The sequence below is a fragment of the Rana temporaria genome, chromosome 2 (assembly GCF_905171775.1).
Source record: "Rana temporaria chromosome 2, aRanTem1.1, whole genome shotgun sequence".
Taxonomy (NCBI): Eukaryota; Metazoa; Chordata; class Amphibia; order Anura; family Ranidae; genus Rana; species Rana temporaria.
Window position 1 is genome coordinate 508,674,087 of NC_053490.1, and position 23,466 is coordinate 508,697,552.

Below are 23,466 nucleotides of genomic sequence, written 5' to 3' on the forward strand. Positions count from 1 at the left end.
GATTGCGTCTACCGTAAAACATATGGCCTTAGGGACATCCGAAAATTCTTCTGCCTGCTGGGCAGGAATAAGTTTAAGCATCTGCTTAAATTGATCCGATAATGCTTGAGCGACCCCAATCGCAGCCACAGCTGGCTGTACTACTGCCCCTGCAGTAGTGAAGGAGTTCTTAAGTAGTGCTTCCAAGCGCTTATCAACTGGATCCTTGAACACCTGTATGTTTTCTACAGGGCATGTTAACGATTTGTTAACACATGAGATGGCTGCGTCCACTGCAGGAGTAGCCCATCTTTTGGAAAAATTTTCTTCCATAGGATATAGGACAGAGAACTTCTTAGGTGGTAAGAAGATCTTATCTGGCTTGTTCCAATCTTGGAACAAAAACTCCCTCTAATAGAGGATGGATCGGAAACACAGCATTGCTTTGAGGCGCCCTCAGTGAGCCCAAAGCTGAAACCGTCGATACCTGGAGATCTGGTACTGGCAAGTTGAATGCCCTATGGACCAAGTCCGACAATCCTTGAATCCACCAGCTCTCCCTCAGGGAGACTGCCCCAGACTCCTCTGTATCCGGATCCTCGATCCCTGAACCTACTTGGTCCTTGTCCAAGAGGTCGTCCAATTCCCCTGAGGAAAGGACCTCCTCTTCTGAGGGTCCGCGCTCGGGCGACGGAGATCTATTCCGCTTACTGCCCCGCATAGCTGCGGCTATCATTTTACCCATGCTTTTCTGCATCTCTTTTAAAGAGGTGAGTAATACCTCCTCCGTGACCATCTTAGGGTTGGACTGACCCGCGTCAGCTCCAGCCCCAGATCCCGATGGCCCCAAGGCTCCCTGTGGGGAAAGCAGCGGCATAGCTTTGTCCGAGACCTCAGACTCTCTGGGGGAATCCCCACCTCTTGTACCCTTGTTTTTTGATGCCATGGTACAATACCGAGGTACACCTGCTACTTATTGGTACCTGGGACTTATAAATAGTTAAATGCCCAAACACCTGTTTGGGGGATAAAAAAATGCTTCCTCTCCCCTAGATGACACTTTTTTTTTTTTTTTTTTTTTTTCAAATCTAGGAAAGAAAAAACATTCTGTCCCCCTGAGTAGTATTGCAAGAAAAACTATGAGATGGAAAAGAAACAGCCTATTCCTAGGCTTGAAAACAGTCTTTCTGAAGACTGCAATATTCTTTCTGGCCACTGTGTGTCCTCGGCGCCCCGTGCTTGCCGTTCTGGTCTTTCCTCCTCAGTTCCAAAGTATTGAATGAGCTATATGGAACAAACAAGGAAGGGCCGCCCCTTCCTTAAGCCACTGACCCGCCCTTCCCCCCCAGCAATCTCAAACAGGAAATGCCCCTCCCGACAGGGGGGGGGTGGGGTTGGGAGGAAGGGACCTCTCTGCTCCAGCAAACTGCAGCCTGCAGCCTGGAACCATGAGGAGGTCAGCGTTTTGCCTGCTTTGCAGGCCGTGAGGAGGAAGACTGAATGGAGCATCGCCTGGAGGCTTGCAGGTAAGCACAGCTCTCTGACACACACATATACTTTTATATCACACAGGCCCCACTCAATGCTTTTCCAACACTACAAGGGAGGTCACATCTTATGGGGAATAATACATATAGAGCCATCCTATCTTTATGATATGTGACTAGTTTGCCAGATGCAGTGCATAACTTTAGGCATGTCCCCTGTGACCCCCCAGAAAAAACCTGCTAAGAACCAAGTTCCGCAAGTTTTCCCCTCACTTACCTGCTCCATGCCGCAGGACTTTGCCAAGCAAGAGGCCCAATCTTCCCCCATCTCGGTGGGGATGTCTAGACCTTCAGGCCCTGGGTTCCTATGAAGGATCCACTGTCCTGGGCCCATATAGCACTCTGGCAACAGAAACATTAGGCACCCAAAGGTTTCTAAGTTCTGGGCCCAGGGTCCAGCTCTCTAAAAAGAAAAGCATTATGGGCTATACCCCAAGGGTTTGGGGTCCGGTTACTGACCACTTTAGCGCTGAGGCTTTTTTGGACAGAACCGGTTAGCTCACCTAATCCCAAGGATGTGGAGGCAAGCTAAACCATGACTAACACCTAAGACACTGGCGGAAAAACTGAGGTACTCCTCCTATGGGAGGGGGTTATATAGGGAGGGGCATTTCCTGTTTGAGATTGCCAGTGTCTACACCTGAAGGTACTCCATATAACCCATATAGTAATGAATGCCGCTCTGTGTCCCGTGATGTACGATAAAGAAAGAGAGACGCGGGTTGATTATATGCAACAAAAACTCGAGGGGTACACAGTGATTTGAAATGTCTACAGGAAAACTCAAATGATCTTTCTGCACTGTAGATGCTGTAATATTACTATGGAAACTGAGTGAAAACCAAGATGTAAGCATGGAAATAACCCCATTCAATGAAGACGATGAGGCAGAAATGAGCAAGGAGAACTGGACTGTCTACAAACATTTGAGGTATCGGATCGCCAATGTTTTCAGCATCCATTCATCTTTCTAAATGAAGTCTCTCTGAGTGTATAATGACATGTTTACACTGGAGGAAAGCAGAGGATGGAGGTGTTGGGTGATGACCACATATATAGATATAGACACAGATCAATGTAAATGACTCGTAATCCAGTCAGTCTCTCTGGATCAACTCAGTTTTTTTATTATTATTATTATTTCACAGTAGCTTTTGTTTGCACAAACCCAGATTTAAAGGGGTTGTAAAGGTAAAAAATTGTTTCCCTAAATTGCTTCCTTTACCTTGGTGCAGTCCTCCTTCAATTACCTCATCCTTCCATTTTGCTTTTAAATGTCCTTATTTCTTCTGAGAAATCCTCACTTCCTGTTCTTCTGTCTGTAACTCCACACAGTAATGTGAGGCTTTCTCCCTGGTGTGGAGTGTCATGCTTGCCCCCTCCCTTGGACTACAGGAGAGTAAGGGAGAAAGCCTTGCATTACTGTGTGGAGTTAGACAGAAAAACAGGAAGTGAAGATTTCTCAGAAGAAATAAGGACTTTTTTTTTTTTTTTTTTTACCTTTTACAACCTCTTTAACAAATTCTAGGTACCAGGGAAGTATAAGGAATTTTGGTGCTCAGGTCAAATCTGTGAATGTCGGTTTTTATTTATTTATGGCATTGTGGATCTATGGTGGACACCTTATTGCCATACAGCCTCATTTAAAGTTGCCCTCATTGGCATTCTGTACTTAAAATTTCAGGGGAAAAAAGGGGATGGGAATGAGAAGTGTGTAAATCTGTCATTCAGTACCATTTCATCCTGCAGTTTTAAAGCTCCAGCATTAGGCAACCTCCTATACATCTTCAGCCCACTTATTTGGAGCAGATTGTTATGTATGAAAATGCACTGTGTGGATCCTTTAGAATGATATGTTAGGAGGTTAGGAAAGATGGAAATGGTACAACATTCAAATGACATCACCTGCCCTCTACAAAACAAAGTTCCCTTTTGGAGCTCCTAATATTGCTTTATAATTTGTGTGTTAATCTACTCTTACCTTTTTAACAGGGGTCATCTAGAGGATGTGTATGACCTCTCCTGGACACAAGACAGCAACTTCATGGTCTCGGCATCTGTGGACAACTCCGCTATCATGTGGGATGCTGTTAAAGGTGTGAAGGCTAAATAGATTATTGGGTATTCTCAGTACAAGGCTAAAGACTCCCCTTTTCAACTGGCTGCTCTGTGCGTATCTCAAAGTGGCTGTTCTAGCCTTTGAAGGAATCAATCATATTAAGACCCCTTAACTGGCTGACCTAATTAGGGGATGGTGGTTTAACCGCTTGAGGACCGCCGAACGCAGATATACGTTTGCAGAATGGCACGGCTGGGCACAAGGGCATACATATATGTCCCCTTTAAGAGCCCAGCCGTGGGGCGCGCTCGCGACCTGCTTCCTTAGCTCCGTGACTGTCCCCGCAGGATAGGCGGACCCGATCGCCGCCGGTGTCCCGCGATTGGGTCACAGAGAGGAAGAACGGGGAGAGGTAAGTGTAAACAAACCTCTCCCCGTGCTTCCTAGTGTGGCTGTCGCTGATCGTCTGTTCCCTGTCATAGGGAACGACAATCAGTGGCGTCACACGCACAGCCACGCCCCCCCACAGTAAGAATCGCTCCCTTAGGGTACACTTAACCCCTACAGCGCCCCCTCTTGGTTAACCCCTTCACTGCCAGTGTCATGTTTTTTACAGTAAGCAGTGCATTTTTATAGCACTGTTCGCTGTACAAATGACAGCGGTCCCAAAATAGTGTCAAAAGTGTCCGATGTGTCCGCCATAATGTCGCAGTCACGATAAAAATCGCTGATCGCCGCCTTTACTAGAAAAACAAATTATTAATAAAAATTTAACAAAACTATCCCCTGTTTGGTAGACTCTATAAATTTTGCGCAAACCAATCGATAAACGCTTATTGCGATTATTATTTTTTTTCCCTAAACTGAATGGAATTTTTTTTTTTTTATCTTTTTTTGGGGATATTTATTATAGCAAAAAGTAAAAAATATTGCATTTTTTTTTTTCACAATTGTCAAAACCGCAAAACCACCAAAAGAAAGCTCTATTTGTGGGGGAAAAAAAGACGCCAATTTTGTTTGGGTGCCACGTCGCACGACCGTGCAATTGTCAGTTAAATCGATGCAGTGCCGAATCGCAAAAAGGGGCCAGGTCCTTTTAGCTGCATAATGGTCCAGGGCTTAAGTGGTTAACTCCTTTTTCATGAGGGGGAAAAAAATTGATAATATAGCCTATACAATTGTGACACAAGCCATTGTAATTTAATGTTTCTAAAAACTAATTTTCCATTTCAATCTGCTGCGTTATATATGTATTTTCTTTCTCGATATTTACAGGTCAGAAATTGTCTATATTTAATGAACACAAAAGTTATGTGCAGGGAGTGACTTGGGATCCCCTGGGCCAGTATATAGCAACACTGAGCTGTGATCGGTAAGAGTTCTGAGTTTTGTTGTATATACACCACTGTGGTGTCATGATATTTTTTTTATGGGTTTTGCTGTGATACATCAAGTCATGCATCCTAATAGGACATTTTTTAATTTTAGTTGTTACTGTAAGTATTCTCTAACCGTTCTTCTCTGCATGTAGTATTATGAGAGTGTACAGAACAGAGACAAAGAGAGTGGCCTTCAATGTAAGCAAGATGCCATCTAACAGTGCAACTGATGGAGAGGTAGGTGGGCATGGGGTGCCATAATACATTCCTTCAAGATACTGTGTATAGCTGAGATAAGTGCACATTATTTTTTTGTTACTGCATTTAAATACATAATGCATAAGAAAAAAAAGGGGGGGGGGATCTTAATACTTACCAGCCTGCTTTCTTGCAAAGCTGCACCCACCAAGTTTCTTAAGCATCCAACACTTTAGGGCTTCTTTTCCCCACTGCGCATTCTGGTCTCACCTTCCAGCCGCACAGTCATTACTGTGTCCCTCCAGACCTGTAGTGATATAGCCGAGTGGCTGAAACCTGAGCATGTGCAGTAGGGGATGCAGGCAATACGCACACCCACTGGGGGATGCTGAGATACCTCAGTTGATGTAGCTCCACAAGATTGGCATCACTAAAGGGATTGGTAAATGTTGTGACAACTTATACAGGCTGCTTTTTTATTTTTTTCCCCCACATTCTTCCCCCTCAGAAATGTTTACGGAGTTTAATTAATTTAACCTGATGTATTCTCTACAATCTACATAGTATGTTTGGATAAAAATATAAATTGACCCGTTTGCTTTGTTCTTTTTTCATGACAGAATAAAACGTATCGAATGTTCCATGATGACAGCATGAAGTCCTTCTTTAGAAGGCTGACCTTTACACCCGATGGCTCTCTCCTCCTTGCTCCAGGTTTGGCTCCTATATGTATTAAATTATTCATTTACTCCTGCATGGACAATGGTCCAAGATGTCATTTCGTGGGTTCTTTTGCTTTTTTAGCTGGCTGTGTTGAGGTTGGAAAGGTTCTCGTCAACACAACATTTGTCTTCTCCAGGAATCATCTGAAGAGGTGTGTATTCCTTACTGTTCATTTCTGTCTGATAGAACTGCTGAACCAAGAGGTTTTTTTTTTACCTTAATGTATTTATGTAGAAAAACCTTCTGCCTTTAGAACCATTTTAAGGTGGTATTTTTTTGGTAGAGGACACGCCTGTCTACAAGAAACCAACTGATAAGTGGTTGGAAGCCCTTTCCTAGAGTTAAGTTCTTGCTGGCGGGTCCTGCCCTTATATCAAACCATGGCTGGTTTTTCAACTTTATTTTGAAAAACCATGTCTGGTCAAAACCCATAAAAGAGCTAACCACTGCTGCAATTGATCCCTTGCTTACTGAACTCATGGAGCAGATGTTTAAGTGTTAAAGGGGAGTTCCAGCCATTTGTATGTTTATTAAAAGTCAGCAGCAACAAAAAGTGTAGCTGCTGGCTTTTAATAAACAGGCACTTACCTGCTCCAGCGCTCCAGCGACGCGCCGGCCGGGGCTCCGCTCCTCCCCCCCCCCCTCCCCGGCCGGCGTCTTCATCTTCGGTGTGGGCACCCGGCCGTGACAGCTTTCGGCTTCACGGCCGGGCACCCACTGCGCATGCGCGAGCGGCGCGGCCCGGTGCCGCGCCCTGTAATTGGCCAGGAGATCGCCTAGGACCTGTGACGTGTCCTAGGCGATCGCCTACAGCAGCCACTTCCTGAAGGCGACTAAGCTTAGTCGCCTACAGGAAGGAGGAAGTGGGACAGGAAGTCCCACTCGTGCTGAAGCCCCCACTCCCCCCCCCAAAAAAATTACATGCCAAATGTGGCATGAAAGGGGGAGAGGAGTGGGTTAAGAGGAAGTTCCAAATTTGGGTGGAACTCCTCTTTAAATTTGAACTGTGCCCATTTACAAGAATACTCCTGTCTCATTTCATCCATGTATCTCATGATGGCGCTTTGGCTTAAGTGCTGGATTGAAAAACCCTTTCATAAGAAACGGGTGCTCCACATGGCCTTCATGAGACAGTGGGGGTTATTTACTAAAGCCAAATCCACTACAAGTGCAAAGTGCACTTGAAATTGCACTTGGAAGTTCAGTCGCTGTAGATCTGAGGGGGACATGCAAGGAAAATAAAAAAACAGCATTTTAGCTTGCACATGATTGAATAATAAAATCAGCAGAGCTTCCCCTCATTTCAGATCTATTTCAGATGCAGTTTCAAGTGCACGTTGCACTTGGTGCAAAGTGGATTTGCCTTTTGTAAATAACCCCCCAGTGTCTCTTCAGACCGGCTCTTGATGGTATTATCAAGGATGCTACTGATGGCAAGAACACCCATCTTCCTGAGCAGAAGAAGCCTAAGGAACTGACTGGGAAGTCTTCTTCCTCCAAATAACATCCCTTTTTCTCCCTCAACCTCTTGGTGTTTTGCTGCTAGCACTGTTGAGAACAGCGTGTGAATTTGTATATTTTGGAAATATTAACTTTCCTTTTTAGATATGTTTTGCTTATATTGTGATGCACTTTTGTGTTTTTTTTTTTTTTTTTTTTTTACTATTGCTTTGTAATACTTATTTTTTTTATATATTTTTATTTCATCTTTTCATTCAGGCCTGTATCTCATCTGCCCTGTCCATCAAAAGTCACACTTGCTGTGCGATGCTCCCCTGTGTACTATGAGCTGAGGCCAGAAGTGAAAGGTGAGATTTACATTCAGTTGCTTTCTCCGGTATAATCCTAGAATGGTGACAACTGTCCAAGAATGCCTGGTGTGTCGCAGGGACAGGAAGTAAAGGAAAATCTCCCAAATGGGAACAAGATGGGTAAAAAAAACAAAACGCTTTTCCCTCTTTTCTTCTCTGCCTTGCAATGATTACATTCAGGGCCAGTTCATACCACATGCAGTTCCATTTTTTTTCTGCACCAATACAGTCAATTTCGGTCAGTTTCTGTACCGGGAACTGACTGCACTGGTGTGAACAAGAGCCATTGGAATACACGGAAAACACTGCATGCATTTTTAATGCAGGAAAAAAGCACACGGAACTGCATCTGGTGTGAACTGGCACTCAGGGTGGATTTGAATTAAATCAAGTCGATTTTAAATCACAAGTAAAAAGACTTGATTTAAATCATAATTTTTAAAGAGCAACTGTCATCTCTGTCCCGCAGCGGCTCCTCCTCTGACCCGCTGTTGACTCCCCTACAATTCCATTCACTTTAATGGGATGTCTGGTGATGCGGCAGTGACACAACAAGGTGAGGGACGTGGCGGCAGCAGGTGAGTGGATGCCCGCTAATGGGCGCTGCCATGATGGATCTGAAATGACAGGTGCTCTTTAAATGTAACAACATATTCTTGCTGGTAGTTAGAATCCTTTCTTTGCTTCTTTAAGGTTTCCTATTAAGCTGTCAGGTTAGTAAAACTGCAAAATCAGAACCGATTCAAACGTATAATTTGTAGTGTACATAGATTTGCAAAACAATGGGATAAGACCCGGTTCACACTGGGGCGACAACGACAGGCGGCCCAGCCGCCTGACGTTTTGCGTCCTATTCAATGCAATGGAACCGTTCTAATAGGAGCGACGCAAGTCGCTCCGACTTAGAAAAAGGTTCCTGTACGACTTTGGGGGCGGCTCGGGGCGACCTGCATTGACTTTCTAAACAGAAGTCGTTTTGCAAATCGCCTCAGGACGACTTGCAGAGTCGCCCACGAAGTCGTGCCACTGCAGTGTGAACCGACTCTAAAGGGATATTCCTGAACTTTGGTTTATATTACGGTTACTCTGAAATTGTGTGACTGCATCAATGCAGTGCATGTTTTTTTCGGCTTGCAGAGCTTGTATTCATTAAATTAGTTTACCAAAAGAAAATATTGCAGAATATACAGCCCTATGCTACATAACTAAGCTCAATTTCATGCTGAATAAACTAACTCCTTAAATAGAAAACTGTCTTTATAGATAGATTTTTTTTTTTTTTTACCCCAAAAGCATTTTATTAAAATTTGATAAAAAAAAAACAGATTAATATTTTTTTTTATTTTGTTTTAATTATTATTCACCCTGACTACATTGCAGAGCCTGCATTTAAGCAGGAAAAGCTCCTTTTCCGTGGCATGTTGCCCCTAGAAAACCCATTCGCCTCCCCTCTTTGTCAGTTAAGCAAAGGGGTGGGGCAGACAGAGGTAGCTTAAAAAGCAGCGGAAGCCATCTTGCTCGCTGTATGTGTGTGTGTGTCAAAACTGAGAAGATCACTATTTAACAAATGGGCTTCATGCCTGTGCCACTGTTTAATTTGCCCCTATATGTTTATGTACATGAGGAATTCATGATATAAGCAGTAATCTTTATTTTCTCCTCAGGTGAAAATGGTAAAGCACCTCCTGGCCTGATCTCTCAACCCTATCGGATGGTATTTGCAGTGGCCTCTGAAGATTCTGTACTCTTCTACGACACCCAACAGACCTTCCCCTTTGGTTATGTTTCCAATGTTCATTATCATACACTAAGCGACATATCTTGGTAAGACTACATTGCATAAAATCTAAATATGCACTGTTTCAGGGTACGAATAAGCATGTTGCCTGGCCAGTAAGAAACCAAGAAGACGCTAGTTGTGGATAAATGAACTTAGTGGAGCTTTAGTCATTGAATTAAAGGGGTTGTAAAGGTAAATGTTTTTTTTTCACCTTAATGCATTCTGTCCATTAAGGTGAAAAAACTTCAGACTATACCGATTACCCCCCCCCCCCCCCGTCATGCTTACCTGACCCCTCGAAAGTCCCGCGCTCGATGCCAACATCCTCTTCGCCACTCACCCTGGCCGTTGATTGGCTAGAGTGGATGGATTGAAAGCAGGCTGGTGCTGCTGTCAATCACATCTAATGACGCCGAGGGATACAGTGAGTGGCTATGGCCGCTCGCTGTATCATGGGAGTGCCCCCGCAAGGACTCCATACAATGCGAGGGAGCTTGCATGAATGTGTGGAGTTTTTGCGGGGAGGACCAGAGACTGCCGTTGAAGTACCCCAGAGCCCGGGGATCGTGGCCACTCTGTGCAAAACGAGCTGTACAGTGGAGGTAAGTATAACATGTTTGTTATTTAAAAAATAAGTCCTGCTACATCACATCAGGCTGGCCCTGTTTTGCAGGTCTAGCTATGTAAAACATTAAAAATGTCCATACTGTTTAAACTCCAGTAATACACGGTCTTGCTCTGCTCATGCTCAGTTGCTCAGGGCACCACCGACTTTATAGAGGCCGATCTGCTGACAGTTAAAGTGATTGCAAATGTGTTTGTTATTTAAAAAAAAAAAAAACTGGGAGGGAAGATGGGGGAAGGTGTCGGTCATCTCAGCGGTGACATTGTGGCGCTGGCGGGCTTCGTTCTTGGGTACAGTGGCTATAATAAGTCTACACACCCCTGTTAAGATTTCAGGTTTCTGCGATATAAAAAAAAAAAATGAGACCAAGATGAATCATTTCAGAACTTTTTTCCACTTTTTGTTATGTGACCTATAAACTGTACAACTCGATTGAACAACAAACTGAAATCTTTTAGATGGAGGGAAGTAACAATAATAAAATATGGTTGCATAAGTGTGCACACCCTTAAATTAATACTTTGTTGGAGCACCTTTTGATTTTATTACAGCACTCTAGTCTTTTTGGGTATGAGTCTTGGCAAGGCACATCTGGAAAAACACTCAAAATCTGTCAGATTGCGAGGGCATCTCCTGTGCACAGCCCTCTTCAGATCACCCCACAGATTTTCAATCAGATTCAGGTCTGGGCTCTGGCTTTGCCATTCCAAAACTTTTTTTTTTTTTATTCAAATAAAGATGTTGCATAAAAAATAACAGATCAGACAATGCCATTACCATACAATTCACTGATTACACAGGGAAAGTAGACAAATGCATTAAGGAGCACACATACAATATCAGTACCCTTTTTAGCCTAGGTTATAGGAGTATATGCACGGTACATGAATCGATATAAACTATTGTGGCCAAAAGAAAGGTAATACATACATAAACACATTGGATTATCTGAGTGACATAAAAGTATAGACCCAACGGAGGTAGAGCCAGCACACACTAAAAAAAAAAGGTACAAAGAGGGAAAAGGAAGGGGGAGGAGGGGGGGAAGTGAGGGATAAACAAATCACGCACACGTTTCACCGTCTGCCCCAGACCTTCTCATACTTAAGCGGACACCCTCTATGGACATAAATCAGTTTCTTATATGGAAGGGCGTCATTGACCTCTTTTCCAGCACTGAATTGTGGGGGGTAGGGCCTGCATCCAAACACGGGCCACCACCTTTCTCGCCAAGAAGAGCGTCTCATGTAGAAAGGTACGCAGGTGTTTATCAGCGTCTAATTCCGGCAGCAGACCGAGCAGGCACATCTTTGGTTCTAGAGTAGCAGGAGAGCCCATCTGGTCGTGCAGGAAACGTATCACTTGCATCCAGTATGCTTGGATAACTGGGCAGGACCATATAAGATGGTAGAAGGAGGCTGAGGTGTGGTCGCAGAGGCGGCACCCTGGATTGTACATGGGTTTGAAACACGCTATCCTCTGAGGGGGTCCAGTATGTCTTGTGTATAATGTACAACTGTGTGAGTTGGTCTGGCAGTTTGGGGGAGACTTTTTTTCACGCCCTCCAAATTTCATCCCAATCCTCATTTTCAACTAGTCCAACGTCCACCTCCCACCTAGTTTTGGCAGCATAAGCCAAAGCTGTTGTACTAGGGAGACGGATGGCGGAGTATAGGGTGGAGATCAGTTTGGCTGGTGCAGTATCTGTGACTATGTCTACACCCAGGGGTAGTCTGGCCCATGTCTGTGTCTTGGTCTTGATCAGGGTGTATAGGGGTTGAGTTGGACATTTAACTGACTATTGCAACTCTTTAACCACTTCAGTACCGCACAGTCATATGACATCCACAGAGGAGATCTCCCATCCCGGGTGGATGTCATATGACGTCCTGGACTTTGTGCGGTCATATTTGAATGATTCCTGCAGCTAGAGGCATCATTCATTTCATTGTTTGCTGGTGGCGATCCTGCGCACCATAAGAACGATTATAGCAGTCGCTGATCGTTCTTATAGGCGGCGAGATGGAACACCTCCTGCCGCCATCCAGTGTTTCTCCAGGCTCTCCCGTGCCATCGGGGGCCCGGAGAAAGAACCGCCCAGCGCCGGATAGGATGCATAGAGATGACTGGTGACCATATGGTCACCAGTCATCTCTATGACCGCTGGAGGCCCGGGCGCGATGTGATTAGGGCTGCAACGAACGATTATTTTCATAATCGATTAGTTGGCAGATTGTTTCGATTAATAGCCTTAAAAAAAAAAATTGCCTTTTTAAATATTTTTTTGGGCCAGTTTGTTGTTGGGAAGATTACAAAACACAAATTGCCGCAAAAACACATTACATGCTTTTCTGCAGCTTCTCCATTGAAGTATACGGAACCCAAAAAAAAAGCACCGTTTCGCGTTAAAAACTCCTTGCCCTTTCCAAATACGCAGCAGCTGAAAAAAAATCATGAATGTGAATGTGTCCCATAGGAAAACATGTAAATGAACTGTAGTGTGTTTCTGCAAAAAGCACCAAAAAACAGAGGTGTGAACCCAGGCCTGAGATGTTTAGTAACATAATGGGGTTAAAAAAACTAAAATAAGTACAAAAAGAGCAAATAATCGCTACTGTAAGGGTTATTTTTTTTACTGTGGGACAGTTAAAGTAATATTTACAGTAGCTATTTGCTTTTTTTGTACTATAAAATGCTAATTTTAGTTTTTTTAACCCCATTATGTTACTGGCCGATTAATCGATTATGAAAATTGTAATCGATTAATTTCATCGATTAGTTGTCGATTTAATCAATTAGTCTCATGAAGGCATGAGATCGGTGAATTTTTTTCACGATCTCATGCTTTCCAGCCTGGAGGAGAGATGTGGAGTCTTATTGACCCTGCATCTCTCCATAAAGAGGACCTGTCGCACACTATATTGCTATTGCAAGGAATGTTTACATTCCTTGTAATAGGAATAAAAGTGATTAAAAAAAAAAAAAGTGTAAAAAATAAATTTAAAACGCCCCTGTCCCCGGTAGCTCACGCTCAGAAGCGAACGCACGCGCAAGTCCCGCCCATGTATGTAAACGCCGTTCAAACCACATATGTGAGGTATCGCCGCGTGCGTTAGAGCAACAATTCTAGCACTAGATCTCCTCTGTAACTCTAAACTGGTAACCTGTAAACATTTTCAAAGCGTCGCCTATGGAGATTTTTAAGTAATGAAGTTTGGCGCCATTCCATGAGTGTGCGCAGTTTTAAAGCGTGACATGTTGGGTATCTATTTAAAAAATTATTGCGCAAATACAGTGCAAGATAAAAAGTTGTAATGACCGCCATTTTATTCCATAGGGTGTCTGCTAAAAAAAACATAATGTTTGAGGGTTCTGAGTAATTTTCTAGCAAAAGAATAATGATTTATACATGTAGGAAAGAAGTGCCAGAATAGGCCCGTATGGAGGTGGGTATAAAAGCCCTGTATTGAAGGGGTTAAAGAGCGTGGCGACCATTGGACTACATAGGACAATATGCTATATCTTATCGTATCTGCATCTGGTGTACACTATTCCAAAACTTTAATCTTCTTCTGGTGAAGCCATTCCTTTTTTTATTTGTTGTCATGCTGGAAGACGAAGTTCCTCTTCATGTTCTGCTTTCTAGTGGAAGCCTGAAGGTTTTGTGACAATATTGACTGATATTTGGAACTGTTCATAATTCCCTCTACCTTGACTAAGGCCCCTGGTCCAGCTGAAGAAAAACAGCCACAAAGCATGATGCTTCACCCATCATGCTTCACGGTGGGTATGGTGGGGTTTTTGCGCCAAACATACCTTTTTGGAATTATTGCCAAAAAGTTCATCCTTGGTTTCATCAGACCATAACACATTTTCCCACATGCTTTTGGGAGACTTCAGATGTGTTTTTGCAAAATTTACCCCATAGCCCAGACATATAAAGAATACAGGAGATTGTCACATGTACTACACAGCCAGTACTTGCCAGATATTCCTGCAGCTCCTTTAATGTTGCTGTAGGCCTCTTGGCAGCCTCCCTGACCAGTTTATTTTTTAGTCTTTTCATCAATTTTGGAAGGACGTCCAGTTCTTGGTCATGTTGTGACATATTTTCTCCACTTTGATGACTTTCTTCACTGTGTTTCATGGTATATCTAATACCTTGGAATTTCTTGTTACCCTTCTCCTGACTGACACCTTTTTAACAATGAGATCCCTCTGATGCTTTGTAAGCTCTCTGTGGACCATGGCTTTTGCTGTAGGATGCGACCAAGAAAATGTCAGGAAAGACCTACTAGAACAGCTTAACTTTTATTTTGGGTTAATCGGAGGCACTTTAAATGCTGGAAGGTGTGTACTGACTTCTACTTAACATGAGTTTGAATGTGATAGCTTAATTCTGAACACAGCTACATCCCCAGTTATAAGAGGGTGTGCACACTTATGCAACCACATTATTATTATTATTATTTTTGTATTTATTCAACACCCTCTAAAATATTTCAGTTTTGTTTTTCAATTGAGTTGTACAGTTTTATAGGTGACATTTAAAGGTGGAAAGAGCTCTGAAATTATTTATCTTTGTCTATTTTTTTTTTTTACACCACAGAAACCTGACATTTTAACAGGGGTGTGTTAAATCCACTTTGTATATCCACTGTAATTCTATCATAATGTGCAGGTATGCGATGCATTCTAGCACATTATGACATTGCCTTGCAGGTTAACGCTGCCTCTGGATACAGCACTGTGCTATGGCCATATACAAACTGGCCGATTACCTGTGGCCAGTTTATGTGCAGCCAAAGCTCTGTAGAAATGCCCTGGATGCACACTGGCTGCATCCAAGGTCGATCAGAGGATCTATTCTTGTGAATGGTTACATGTGAACATTGGGATGATTGGGTTACATGTGAACATTGGGATGATTGGGTTACATGTGAACATTGGGATGATTGGGTTACATGTGAACAGTCGGATGATTGGGTTACATGTGAACAGCAGTGCCTGTGTGTGCACACAGCATTTGCAACCGCCGGCAAGTAGATTGCCGGTGGTTGTGGCTGACTGCAGATATTTAGTCGTCTGAATAAAGCCTAAAACCCAATAGAAACAATCTTGTAATATTATTTTTTCTTTTGTTCCTTAGGTCGAACGATGGGACCTTCCTAGTTATTGCCTCCACAGATGGATATTGCTCATTTGTCACTTTTGAGGAAGGTGAGATTGGGGTGCCACTTAAGGAGAAGCCTGCTTTAATTATAAGGACTCCTTCCACAGCGGAGAAGAAGGTTAGGAAGTCTCAAAATAGAAGGTTTTCCTCTCCAATTCTCCGAGCAGGGGAGCAGACCCTTTCTGCAAGGCTATTTGAGCAATCCAGTCCCTGCACCCCGATCCACAGCAAGATCAAAGCAGCTTCCACAAGTCAGCCATCAACTCCGGTGGGCATAACTAGTGTTCCTGCCACGCCGACCTCTGAGGACAAAAAGAGTGGACAAAACAGGAAAGCTGCACAGCCCAGGAGGATTACACTCAACACTCTGGAGGCTTGGAGCAAGTCCTGCAAACCTAGCACACCCAGCCCACGGTATGTTGATCCTGTCTTTTAGTTTAGTGGACCTTTTAAGCTTAATGACTTGTAAGGTGTGGTAGTAGTTATGGCAGTTTGTCCTTGGCTCCTTCCTTTCTTTCTTTCTTTCTTTCTTTCTTTCTTTCTTTCTTTCTTTCTTTCTTTCTTTCTTTCTTTCTTTCTTTCTTTCTTTCTTTCCTTTCTCATGTAAAGCAATACATTTTTTCATTTTGGAAAGAGTAGTGAACTAGTAAATCATCTAGAAATGGCACAGCGCTATCTCTCAAAGTACAAAATCTAACCAAATCAATAAATTAAACAAACAATATTACATATCATATGGCACTACCAAATGATGATCCATAAGCTTAGTTCATCATATGTGGAAAGTGAAAAATAAAGAATGAAAAAATATCAATATAATAAAGTGCTTGAAAGAGAAGGTGTATATCTCATTCCAGAAAAAAATCTATATAAAGTGCATACAGATAAAGTCCATATAAAACAAATCCACTGGTGGTATTTATCACCATATAATATCTTGAAGATATTATGTGTTGTATGGGACAAACACAGTGTCTAAACAGCTGGAAACAAAAGTGAGTACACCCCTAAGTGAAAATGTCTAAATTGGGCCCAAAGTGTCAATATTTTGTGTGGCCACCATTATTTTCAAGCACTGCCTTAACCTCCTTGGGCATGAAGTTCATCAGAGCTTCACAGGTTGCCACTGGAGTCCTCTTCCCCTCCTCCATGGCAACATTGCAGAGCTGGTGGATGTTGGAGACCTTGCGCTCCTCCACCTTCCATTTGAGGATGCCCCACATACGCTCAGTAGGGTCAGGTCTGGATACATGCTTGGCCAGTCCATCACCTTTACCCTCAGCTTCTTTAGCAAGGCAGTGGTTGTCTTGGAGGTGTGTTTGGGGTCGTTATCAGGTTGGAATACTGCCCTGCGGCCCAGTCTCCGAAGGGAGGGGATCATGCTCTGCTTCAGTATGTCACAGTACATGTTGGCATTCATGGTTCACTCAGTGGTCTGTAGCTCTCCAGTGCCGGCAGCACACGTGCAGCCCCAGACCATGACACTCCCACCACTATGCATGAAGAGAGATATATTTTTTTTTATGAAATTGACTCAATACACTGATTACTATATGGACTTTATCTGTATGACTTTATCTGTAATATATATATATATATATATATATATATTCTGGTATGAAATATACCTTCTCTTTCGAGCACTTTTTATATAAATCTATTGCTTGATATTTTTAATTTTGTGCTTTCCACGTGTGCAAATTAAACGCATATAATGAACTAAGCTTATGGATCATCATTTGGTGCCACCGTATGATATGGAACAATATTTGTTTATTTTTTTATTTGGTTAGATTTTGCATATTGAGTGATGGCACTGTACCATTTACAGATGATTTAGGTTTGCATCTTTTTGGATTGGTGGATGTTTTAGGTACCAGTTGCGCTCTCGCAGATAATTGCTGGTTTCACACTCCTCCACTTAGTGTGGTGTAGGTTATTGTAACTTTTAGTGCATGAGTAACTGTGTTCCTTTGGGGAGATTTCCCTTCACTTTCTGTCCTGATGACACAACAGGAAGTGAGATGAAATCCCCTTTTCATACAGTTGTCTCCTGACCAGATATTTCCACTAAACAGTTTCTCCTCCCCTCCCGATCCAGTGACAACTGCGACATTTTGCATTTCCTAACACTTTGTCTTATGACAGTGGTAATCGGGACAAATAAGCTAGGTTTACCCGGCAGGGACACAGAGTAAAAACATGAAGGGTTAAGACCTACCGATCAACTTCCATACAACCAGCCTGTTGGATTTTCCCCGTTTGATCAGCGCCACTGGCTATAGCCAGCAGCCCTGATTAGTTTATTCTGATGGTGAGGAAGTCCCCCCGCTGTCAGAAATTCAATAGTTCAGTGAGGAGGATTCCCACATCCAAATCGAGTGTTTGTTTTTGTTTTTTTGTTTATCTTTATCATATTTTGACGATGCATCAAAAAGCAGTAATAGTAAAAAGAGAGAAAATAGAACAAGGTTGTCATACATGGTCTAAGGAGTTCTCAAATTGAAACTGTGAGATATTGCAACAGCAGGGATTCCTTCCCTGTCCAAGACATTCCATATGGACAGCCCTCTCCCCTGTCAGGAGAGGATAGGAAGATTCCAACTTTAACTATAAACCATAAGTGGTGGTTACATAACTCAGTCTAGGGCATATAACATCCATTATGTACGAATGTAAAAACATACTACCGCACATAGGTCTAGGAATGTATAAAATATACAAAGTGATGGGTTCACACCTGGTCCATCAGTGGTTTGGGCACCACGGCAGCAAGACTGTCGACCGCAGAGTGTTGGTCTTCTTGGACAAGTCGCTTAAAGGCTGGGTCTAGCATCTTATAGAGGGTTGAGGCCATGTGGGTCAGGGGGTCACTAGTCACCCCATAGGCTTTCAAATTCAGCAAGAGTGGTCCTGATCTGTAAATTTCTATGTCTTTTATTGACGAAAGCAGCCAATTGATGATACCTCCAGAAATCAAAGGGGAAGATGCCATAACACTCCCTGAGGGTGGTGAACAGAGCCAATGTGCGATCCTCTACAAAACATGCCAAACTAATAACCCCATTGCTCGCCCCGGTTTCCAAAGAAGATTAGTCGCTCCCAAGGGGGAAACCAAGGGTAACCGCCTAAGGGCGACATCAGAGGCGCCAGGACAAAATGCCCATTCAATCCATCCCACACCTTCAGAGCATGAGAGGTCAGTGGGGGACACCCAATCGGAGAAACCCCCCTATCCTCCCGAGGAGCCCATGGTGCAATAAGACAGTTCTCTACCTCCTATGGTCTTTTCCAGGCGAACCCATAGCTTGGAGGAGAAATGGAACCTCCAGTTAAGAATCCATTGCAATGCAACTGCCTGATAATATTGTAACACATTAGGTACTCCCAGTCCCCCGGCCCATTTGGATCTCTGGAGGCAAGTCATGGTCTCTCTCACCTCGCAAACCCCCCGTCCCCCCGCACGCAAACTCAATAAAAAGGCTGTGTAGTTCAGCAAAGAAGCGCTGAGGTAGGGGCACAGGTATCATCTGCAGGAGAAATGGTATGCGGGGCAGTGCTGTCGTCTTGATAATGTTTGTGCGGCCAACCCACGTGAAGGTAGCTCTATCCAAAGACTGTAAATCAAGGTGAATCTTCATGAGTAGACTAGTCAATATTCCAATCACAATATTGCAACATTTCGAGGTCACACAGGACCTCTTCGTCAGGCGATATTGTGATGTTTGTTGCATAAAATTTATGGACGTAATCTACGATCCATGGTGTGCTGGCGAATATGTTTTTCTTCCTGAGTAGAGAGAAATAATTATGTGCATACAGGGAACCTAGACAATCAGTGAGTTGGATACCTAGGTATCGCATGGAGGGTGATGTCCATGAGAAAAAAAAAGATCCCTTCAAGGAGGGAGTCAGAGTCGAGGGAACGGTGACTGTCAGAATCTCAGACTTGGCGTAATTGATCCGAAAATTAGACACTTGGCTATATGCAGACAGTTCCTCCATCAGGTTAGGCAATGAGACAAGGGGGTCTATGACATGTAAGAGGATGTGATCTGCATATGCAGAGAGCTAATGCTCCAGACACCACATCAGGGTTTGACAAATTTGCTTGGAATCTAGGAGCCAGCTAAAAAAAGTTAAGACAAAAAACACATATGTAAACGGTAGCCACCGCATATGTAAGCGGTATTCAAACCACACATATGAGGTATCGCCGCGATTGGTAGAGTGAGGGCAATAATTCTAGCCCTAGACCTCCTCTGTAACTCAAAACATGCAACCTGTAGAATTTTTTTAAACGTCCCCTATGGAGATTTTAAAGGGTAAAAGTTTGTCGTCATTCCACGAGCGGACGCAATTTTGAAGCGTGACATGTTGGGTATCAATTTACTCGGCGTAACATTATCTTTCACAATATAAAAAAAAATTGGGCTTACTTTACCGTTTTATTTTCTAATTAAAAAAAGTGTATTTTTCCCCAAAAAAAGTGCGCTTGTAAAACCGCTGCGTAAATACGGTGTGATAGAAAGTATTGCAACGACCGCCATTTTATTCTCTAGGGTGTTAGAATAAAAAATATATATATATATATAATGTTTGGGGGCTCTAATTGGAGGGAAGGAGATGGCAGTGAAAACAGTGAAAAACCCAGGACTGCTGTTTTGCTAACTAATGTAATGTAACCTGTAATGCCAACGGCCACCACAAGATGGCGCCAGATCACCGAAGGAAGCTGAGGCCTGCAGAAGGCCGCAAAGCCGCGGCACCCATTACCGGCTGGCCCGTGCTGGCCGGTAATTGAGGCCACGGCTTTTAGCCTTCTGCAGGCCTCGGCTTTCTTCTGTGAAGGCCGCAAAGTCACGGCCTCAATTACCGGCGGGCGCGGGCCCGTCTCGATCGAGCCCTGCGCCGGCCGGTAATTGAGGCCGCGGCTTCTGCAGCCCTAAGCTTCCCCATGCGCCAGGTCACAATTTCTTGTCGCAATTGCGATCGGGTGCCCGGATTTTGTCGAGGCCTGTCCCCACATGAACCCCCCCCTAATGCTCGGTTAGATCTGATTCTTCAGAGCAACGGTTCCAAGACCAGTGTGAAGGGGAGAGTGTGGTCACCCCTGTCTCGTACCATCCTGGTTGGGGAACACTCAGAGGCCGCTTTTCACCCTAACCTGAGCAGTGGCGGATGTATATAATGCTGAAATCCAGCGTAGCATATGTGGGCCTAAATCTAGCCTCCCCAATACTGTCTTAAAGCGGAAGTAAACCCATCATTGATAGTTTCAAAAAACAGTTAACATTCCGGCATGCCGGAAATGCTAGCTGTTGCATTTGCTTGTGCTCTCAACCAAACTGACAAACCATCCAATGGCTGGTTTCATAATGGATCACATGTGCAGCATCATGGCTGTTGCAGATTAAACAGAGGCCAAGATGGCAGCTTCCTTGGCTGAAAACAATAGGAGGTTTACTTCCACTTTAAGGTTATCCCAATCGACGCAATCACATGCCTTCTCCGCATCGGTCGATAGGATCAGGTAGGGAGGCAAGTGATCCTGCGTACAAACCCAATGAATGATATGGAGAGCGCTGATGGAGTTGTTTCTCGCCTCGGCCAACAATGAAACCAGTCTGATCGCCCTGAATTCTGTCAGGGAGAAGGTGTTTAAGGCGATTGGCAAGTATTGTAGCAAATAACTTGATGTCAGTGTTCAATAAGGAGATGGGGCGGTAACTCTGGGAATGCATAGGATCCTTCCCTTCCTTCGGAAAGGACAGTGATGTGGGCCAGCCAATGCTCCTGTGGGAAACGCCCGTCAGTGGCAAGGGAGTTAAAAAAAAAAAACACACATAGGGGCCTGAAGCTAATCAAAGGACTTTACATAGTAAGCCTTTGTAAAGCAATCCGGCCCTGAGCTTTTCCCTTTAGGGAGAGACCTCGCGGTGGTCAGCAATTCCATCATAGAAATGGGGAGTTCCAGTCCTGCTTGCTGTTCAGTGGATAAATTAGGGAGCCTAACCAAGGATAGATGGGTCTCAATACGGGACCGCTTTTGTGCAACCTATGCAGGGTGAGGGGGCGGAATCCAGGCTGTACAAGGCTGCGTAATGATCGCAAAACGATTTTTGAAGTTTGCTGTACCGCCGCAACCGACGGAGAGTGCAGCTTATGGACACGAGTAGCCGCACTGTGTTTACAGAGCGCCCTCGCCAGTAACCTCCCGCATTTATTGCCATATTCGTAGTACTTATTAGCCACATAGTGTAACCGTCGGGTAACGTTGTGATCCAAAAGCTCGCATAATCCCGTCAAACGGTGTAACGCTTACGAGTCTGATGTTTGTTTATGGCACCACTCTGCCTGTTGCAAAGCCCGAGGACTCTCTGGAAGTCCACAAACTGTGCTCTAGCCAGGACGTTCAGGCCCCATAAATACAATTCTTGAATCAAAAAGGGCTGGCAACTCGGATGCTCTTGCATAAAAGTACTTTATTGGTTACATGGGTACAGGCTATACACTGACGCATTTCAGCTAAGAAACCTTCATCAAAGCATGTCAATCGGTTTATAGGGACTAAAAGTGTATCTCCCTCTAGTTTATAGTGAATTATGACTTTGACCTTTTCTCTTTCTATCTGCCACTATACAGGAGAATCGCCCTAATCCCTGTAAAGACAAATTCACCCAACACACATCAGCTCGCTCCAGTGTCCCCAGGACCCAGTAGGATGGAGTGCAGTAGTACTGGTAAGTGACAATCTTTTTGAACTCCTAGAAAATCGTTACATAGGTTTAAAAAAAAAAGGGGGGGGGTTTTAGTGTTTTTGTATATTTATATTTTTATTATGCTTGTGTGGTGCCTGGGGAATCTATTGTGGTATAATTGAAATATTTCAATGAGTTACGATTGTGTAGTTTCCTGTTGAAATACTGAAAGATAAAATGCTCACCCTTTTCATAATGCATATTATACTATAACCTTAGTAATTCTTTCACTGTGGAGAGGGACGCAAGCTTCTGCAGGGAACCTAGAGGTTCACACAGTTGCAGCAGCATTCCAGATCTCCCTGACACATCCAAGTGCCAGATTCCTCCTGACAGGCAAAGTGCTTACATTTCCCGGTATTGTCGGATCTTCCCAGCAAGCCTTGCTCCTAACGCATTCCTACTGTCCCATCACTGTCATGGGCAGCCTCACTGGCCAATAAGCATGCACAGGATTCCGAAAGGGAAGTGCCCAATATTTGCCTTTCAGAACTGCAGTGACAGGAAGGTTTGGGAAGCTGCTGCACATAGTGTGTATGCAGCTCTTCTTCCCTCTGGGTCTCTTTAACTACTGAACCTGAAAATTTACCACCCTTCATGACCAGGATATTTTATGCAATACGGTACTGCGTTATTTTAACGGACAATTGTGCAGCTGGAGTGATGACAGTCGACAGCGGGCTTTAGTTACATGAGTGCAGAACGAAGTCCGCTCCTGTGATTTATAGGAAAAGTAGGGCCAAAATGGCTTTTGCCGTACTTCTCCTTTTAAGAAATCTTTAACCACTTCAGCCCCGGACCATTTTGCTGGTCAATGACCGAGCCACTTTTTGTGATTCGGCACTGCGTCGCTTTAACTGACAATTGCTGGGACGTGGCTCCCAAAAGAAAGTTGGCGTCCTTTTTTTTCCCACAAATAGGGCTTTCTTTTGGTGGTATTTGATCACCTCTGCGGTTTTTATTTTTTGCGCTATTAACAAAAATAGAGCGACAATTTTGAGAGAACATTTTTTTTTTTACTTGTTTGCTATAATAAATATCCCCCAAATATATATATATGTGTGTGTGTGTGTGTGTGTGTGTGTGTGTATATATAAACGTTTTTTTTCCTCAGTTTAGGCCGATACGTATTGTTCTACATATTGTCCGTAAAAAAAACCTGCAATAAGCGTTTGATTGGTTTGTGCAAAAGTTATAGCGTCTACAAAATAGGGGATAGTTTTATGACATTTTTATTAATATTTTTTTTTTTTTTTACTAGTGATGGCGGTGATCAGCGATTTTTATCGGTACTGCGACATAATGGCGGACACTTTTGACACATTTTTGGGACCATTGGCATTTTTATAGCAAACAGTGCTATAAAAATGCATGGCTTACTATAAAAATGGCACTGGCAGGGAAGGGGTTAACACCAGGGGGGCGAGGAAA

The 23,466-nt window shown here is 43.6% G+C and overlaps 1 protein-coding gene across 2 annotated transcripts in view; it reads left to right on the forward strand.

Moving 5' to 3' along the window:
* Positions 1 to 23,466, forward strand: part of CHAF1B (chromatin assembly factor 1 subunit B) — a 50,285-nt gene that overhangs the window by 23,514 nt on the left and 3,305 nt on the right. For both annotated transcript variants that reach the window (XM_040338953.1, XM_040338955.1), the window contains exons 4-13: positions 2,334 to 2,457; positions 3,519 to 3,622; positions 4,861 to 4,957; positions 5,117 to 5,201; positions 5,783 to 5,876; positions 5,967 to 6,036; positions 7,605 to 7,693; positions 9,361 to 9,520; positions 15,251 to 15,688; positions 21,920 to 22,017. In XM_040338953.1, the coding sequence (XP_040194887.1) occupies positions 2,334 to 2,457; positions 3,519 to 3,622; positions 4,861 to 4,957; positions 5,117 to 5,201; positions 5,783 to 5,876; positions 5,967 to 6,036; positions 7,605 to 7,693; positions 9,361 to 9,520; positions 15,251 to 15,688; positions 21,920 to 22,017 (1,359 nt within the window). The remainder of the gene's footprint in view (positions 1 to 2,333; positions 2,458 to 3,518; positions 3,623 to 4,860; positions 4,958 to 5,116; positions 5,202 to 5,782; positions 5,877 to 5,966; positions 6,037 to 7,604; positions 7,694 to 9,360; positions 9,521 to 15,250; positions 15,689 to 21,919; positions 22,018 to 23,466) is intronic.